General features: G+C 34.7%; 1 protein-coding gene across 6 annotated transcripts in view; it reads left to right on the top strand.

Annotated features, from left to right (window-relative positions):
• The first annotated feature begins 781 nt into the window (after nt 1-781).
• The window catches only part of FGL1 (fibrinogen like 1), a 33,778-nt gene continuing 28,559 nt past the window's right edge, over nt 782-6,000 (top strand). For 2 of the 6 annotated variants that reach the window (XM_063335430.1, XM_063335425.1), the window contains exons 1-3: nt 782-908; nt 2,584-2,672; nt 5,809-5,884. In XM_063335430.1, the coding sequence (XP_063191500.1) occupies nt 5,819-5,884 (66 nt within the window). In that variant the 5' untranslated portion in view covers nt 782-908; nt 2,584-2,672; nt 5,809-5,818. Of the gene's footprint in view, nt 922-2,583; nt 2,680-5,808; nt 5,885-6,000 lie in introns of all 6 variants that reach the window. The other 4 variants (XM_063335426.1, XM_063335427.1, XM_063335428.1 and 1 more) reach the window with 4 other exon arrangements.

The raw sequence follows: 6,000 nt of genomic DNA, 5'->3' as shown, positions 1-6,000 counted from the left end.
GGAACAAGTCTTAGTCTTCAAAAGGAAGTTGATGGTGTGAATATTTATATTGTGGCACGTAGAACTCCTTTTACTGCTTTTGTTCAATATTTCCTTAAGAGTTTACTTCTTCCGGAAGCATTCCTTTAAGCATACTCATTTATTGGACTTTTTGGGAAGAGTCAAGACAGAAGGAGGGCAAACAATCCAACAAAATTGCATTTTAAAACATTCTTTGATATATTCATCTGGGTCTAAACTTATAAAGAAAGTGATTTTGTCTAATGAAGTCACTGAGATCATGTGCTTCTGAATGCCTTCCAATTTAGCTAAAAAATACTGACTTACATCAAACAAGATTCTTTGTCCTTTTTTTCTTGTTCCCTTTGGGTTTTTACTGTGTTTGTTACTTTTATTTTGTTTAGCAGATTTTTTTCCTTTGCTCTTTCAGCTAATCTGTTAGTCGATGTCTTTATATTTTGTCACATCTAACGGGTAACTTCCAGTCTCAGTGATTATGTTTTATTTCTAAATCGGTTGAGTGCTCTCCGTATACCTCTGAAGCCTAAGAGATTTAGGCTCAGATTCAGGAAAGTGCTGGAGTATATAGTTGAATATGACGCTGAGAGCAATGTCCTGGATCAGAGCAGTGAAAGGCGATGGATGATCCTTTGTTATTTTTGGTCTATTTTTGTTTCAGAACTGTTGTGTTAGGCACAGAATTACCGTTTTCTCCATCTTATGTTGCAATTTAGTCTTGATAACTGCGACTTCTCAGTAACATTCCTGCCCAGTGACTCATAGCAGATGTAAGCCTCAACTCTACAGAATTTAATAGCAAAAACAATCGCAGCCTGGGAAGGGCTCTGGAATTTTTTGCATCAGCTTAAGAAGATTTAACAACTTTGAGTTCTGTCCAGAGGGTAAAGGTAAACATTTTAGGTACCTGTGAGGGAAGAAGGATGAATTTGGGGTGATTGGTATAGTTATGGTTTAGAAGTAATATGTTTTTGAAGGCCATATAACTGGTGCAATGTTGCTAATGATGTGTGAATGTTTTATCAGGATCTAGCTACTTTGCTCCAATATCTAGTTAGTTAATAAGCCTCATATTCAAATCTGTAGTTTCTAAATTTATAATAATGTATGGTCGTTTGAACAAGGCTGCTTTTAAAGCGTAAAAATAGATCAAATAATGAATTATTATCCATTTTTCAGATGAGGAAAATGGGGCAATTTTTGTAACACTACCTAAGTAAAACAAAGCAAAATTTGTGCATGAGTTTAATCATTAACATCAGTTTGAATTTTAAGAAAGCAAAGAAAAATCTTTCAAGTAATTATTTGTCCTTTTGGCAGATTCTCGCTTATTTTTATTGTATTTATTAGCAATGCAACTCTTATTGGCGCTGTACAAACAGAAATAGGCATCTGAATTCCATCTAGCTTGCTGCCTCCAGAATTCAAGAACAAGAAAAAAGGCTGACACTTCAAAATTTTTGTAGCACAGAGTTTCTCTAATGTCATTAAATCGATTTAGTAACTTGTTATTGACGTACTTGGGAAAACATCAAATTTAAGGGAAATTTGAACATAGGATTGATTGTCTGAGTAGCCTTTAAAGAAGGCCCAGGCACAGAGAAGGAAAAAGGTACCTTTCTAGAATTTTTATTCCATAGCTTTGGAGAAATCTCTCTGCACAGCTGTGGAAATGCACATTCCAGATGTAATCTTTGAACAGTAAATGATTAACATCATATGGGGTTCAGGGTGTCACAAGAGTTGTCCTTAAACTTCAATTTTATTAAAACAGAAAGTGGTTCTTTTTTTTTTTTTCAGCTAACTATTAAGAGCTTGTGTTTTCAACTTGAAAATATTACACTAAGTTTTTCTCACTCTTTTGTGATGCATCATAATTAATCCACATGTCTATTGTATGAGATTAATATTTTCCTGGAAAGAGATGACCCCACACAAATTTGGGTTTTTTTTGTTTTTGTTAAACCAATACAGGTGTTATAACAAAAGTCTTGTAAGACTCTTAGCACTTATTAACTCCTTGGATTCACTAGCATTAAAGTCACAAAAATATTTGCTAAGTTACACAATTGTTTTCACCTGTGACATGGATTAAGATTTGTAATTTTTTTGCAGTTTTTTGGAATGAATGTTTTTATTTCATTGTGTGTGAAGTTTTAGCAGTGGTTGTATTCTCTCCCTACATTTTTGATTATTTTGCCCTCCATATACATTTCTGGATAATGCGTTTTAAAGAACTATATAACAACCAGGGTAAATATTTAAATGAGTGGAGAAATTAGTTCAAGAAACTGACTTTCACAGCAGCCTTCATAGAGCAAGATTTTATTTTTCCCTTGAACAGAACTTTAGCTTTACATATTACCAAAGAGCATGGATGTACACTTTCAGAGAACTGTTACTAATGCAAACTTTTCTGGAACTTTTTGTAGAAATGTGGAAAACTAAGTAAACAGTTACCCATGTTAATTACAAGACTGAACCTGTTGATTCAGTTAGTGTATGCAAAGCGCTTTGAACATATATGGGGCTTGACCCTATTAACTACTTCCCTTATCACTGTAGGGCTGACCACTCAGTAGATCTCATGTGACCGCACCTGTGGGATGAGATAAACTACGGGAGTTTATACCTGCTGAGAAATTGGCTCAAAGGTACAAGGTGCTGCCCCTTCCATGTCTCTTCCTAGTCTTCTTTCTCCTTTTTTGGGAGGAAAAGAGCACAAAGATTTTGATCCCCCCAACCCTTGTTCCTACTTCAGGTTCACTCTGTGTCTTTTTTCCTGTGTCCTCTTTGTTTCAGTGTCTTCCATGTTTCTGACTGATGGGTCTGCCAAATGTAGCTTTCAGTTGCTCCGTCTTTATACGCCTTGTAATTCTCTTACCATCATAGTGAGCTCACATTGTGAGTGACTACAGGATCAATAATCCATCTTGGGTTTACTGTCCAACTTCCTTTCTTAAAAATGAAACTCCAGGATTAAAATATCTTGATCAATGTATTTAAATCATCACATTTAGAATTTTATTTATTTATGAGACTATTCCTATATTTTGGAGCGTATTTTGAGCGTATCTTAGTTCAGTGCTGAAGCTGATACGCACAAAGTTGTCTTCCAAGTGCAGCCCTTATGAAGTTCCCCACAACAGGAACATGTTTTAGAAAGAGGCACCCTTTAAATAGAAAGGTGACTTCATCTGAAGCTGACAAACCAAACCAGCTGCACACACTCTACACTCCTCAGCTCTTCATTCCTTTTTTACAGCTTGCTCATAGTAGCTCACGTGTGCTGTAAGGGACACAATCTACCCTGATTGTGCCTCTTAGTCGTCTTTTTTTTTTTTTACTAATATAAATTTCTCTGAACAGTATGTAATTTTTACTTGATAGTCTTTTTTTTAAAAAAATAAGAGTTATATAGTTGTAAAGCTGTGCAACCCTTTTAAGATTGATTGCGGTATTCAGGCATTCACAGTCAGTGAAATCATGATAGAACAGTTTGAATATTAAGACTAATGTGAAGAAGGACAGTGTGCTTTTATAATGAAAATAACACAGAATGAAGCAGAACAGTTAAATATGAATCTTCCGGTGAAAAAAAATATAGTCTCTTCTCTCATAGAAAACATATTTAAGATATGCATGGAGTTGGGACAGCAATTATCAGAGATAGATCATTTGCAGGTTGTCCAGATAGCTAATGCACTCTTTGGCCACTCCTCTCACAGACAGCATCATTGCAGCAGATGGCAACAGCTGCTTTCAAAACAGTACTGGCTCCAATAGCCATAATTACTACTGTCATAAGGTGAAAGTGCATCTTTTTTCATGGCAGAAACCTCTGAAATCTAAATTAATAACCGAATTCGATGCCAGGCAATGCTTGTAGATTTCCACCCTGCCTCCTTTTTTAAGCCTGAAATTCATAGATTTCACCACTTCAAACAGTAGCAGAACTTCTTGCATTGAACTATGGTAAAGTTTCTAATTCAAATGATATAACATTTATTTGGTTAGCATAAAGAACAAGTTACAATTTACAATTCAGAAACTTTATGGCATAGAAATAACTTAGCCTAAGATTTTCAGTTCACACTTTCTGCTCAAGAAATATTTTATAGGTAATTTTTAATGGATCTGTTTGGAATCCTTAGACATCAGCTTAGTATAGTGCTTTACAGCTTAAAGGCAGATGATGTGTATGTCCAAAATGCTTAAAAAAACCCTTCTGAGCTGTCTGTAACATGAGTCAATGGGGACAGAGTACCCTCAACACCTTGTGTCTGCACCAGACCAGTGCAGTGGTGGTGTAATGAGATCTATACAGATATACCTGGGCCTTACAACTCTATGTTTTCAAATATGATGCTTTCAAACCAGCAAAACTCAGAACTAAAAAATAAGAAAAAAATGTTGCTTACTTAAATAAGGTAACTGTAATTATAAAAAAAACATCCTAAGTACTTTATAGGCAGGTGTTGAAAACCTGAAATTTGGCTGGGCTGTAATTTGTACTCTTGCATAAGGTTTTCTGAGAGATTGGTGAAAATAAAGTTGGACTTGTCCATTTTTAGAAGAACTTAAAAGCATGCTTCACGTAAGCACCTTGCTTATCTTTGTACAATAAAAAGAACAGTCTGCCAAAATTCCACTGGTGTTTTATATTAATTCCTGTAGAAACATGAGAAGAAATTTCCATGAAGTTGGTGTTTCAATAAGCACATGCTGACATTGAATCATTAATCTCTATTATAGGTCTTATGCTTTGTCTAATCACAAATGTTTTAACATGTAGTTAGCTAATTTAGTTTTATAAGTAGAAAAAGCAGAGTGGACACATATTTTGGTTTAAACAGGCGTTAGCATATGCTAACTGAAAATATTTTCAGTTAAAAAAACAAAAAAGAAACATTCCTCAGTTTCTTGCAGCAGTTTAACTAGTCAATTTAGAATTGGTTCATGTATAATCCATGTATATATTCTAGTGATTGGAGGCCTTGGTTTCTCATCTGTGAGCTGAAAAGCACACGTGTACCTTACAGAAATGCTGAAGTTATATCAGCAAATGTTTGCTAGGCAGTGAGATACAATGGTGATTGTTTTGGCATATAAAATATTTTTCGTATGAAACAATGGGATTTAAAATGGGTCATACAGTACAAAATATGTGTAGCTATCAGTTGAAAGATGCCATCCTTGACACCGTTAGAATAAATGCTGGTAACTATCAGACACTTTTCCCCAAAATTACCCTATAACAGTAAAATTATCTCTGTCCTCCCCTGGCACACAAAAATTGCACAAATCTTCTTTAGTTCAAGGTCAACTAGCCCAATTCGGATTTTAACTACTTGAATATAACAGGGAGTTTTCTCCCAACTTTAAAGGGCCAATTAGCCCATTTCAGATTTTAATTACTTGAATATAACAGAGAGCTTTCTTCCAACTTTAAAGGGCCAACAAGGAATATTGCCCTGTTTTTCAGAGCATTTAAAAATGCTATTTTCCTTTTGTCTTGTTTCACATTGAAATGCATGGGGTTTGAATCTTAAATATCTGTCTTAATAGATCTGATAGAAAGTGGCCTAAAAGGATAAATTCTGTTTTTACTGGGTTTTGGAGTTGTACTTGATCAGACTATTTTAGACACTTGTAATGAAGCCTAAATATACATTATACTTACAATATGTAAGAAAACAATTCTAGGTTAATAAAATTTTAAATGTCAGGTAAATATTTAGTTTTAATGTTTAAGCTAACTAGTATTTCATTTGTTCCTCTGCTTCACAGCTTCCAAAGAATGAAGATTTTGATAATGATTGATTTTGTCCTTGCAGCTAGCTTGATGGATGTCATTAGCAGCTCTGTAAGTTCTATTAATTAAATTTGCCTATAGAGTTCTAAATATTTCATACCTTGTCCTCCATAGAGCTTACGATGTAGCTCAGCTACATGGGATGGCAGAACCTTTGATGGAAAAGA

This window comes from Chroicocephalus ridibundus, chromosome 5, assembly GCF_963924245.1.
Source record: "Chroicocephalus ridibundus chromosome 5, bChrRid1.1, whole genome shotgun sequence".
NCBI classification, from domain to species: Eukaryota; Metazoa; Chordata; class Aves; order Charadriiformes; family Laridae; genus Chroicocephalus; species Chroicocephalus ridibundus.
The sequence above is the reverse complement of the archived record's forward strand: the minus strand, read 5'-3'. Positions and strand labels throughout refer to the sequence as shown.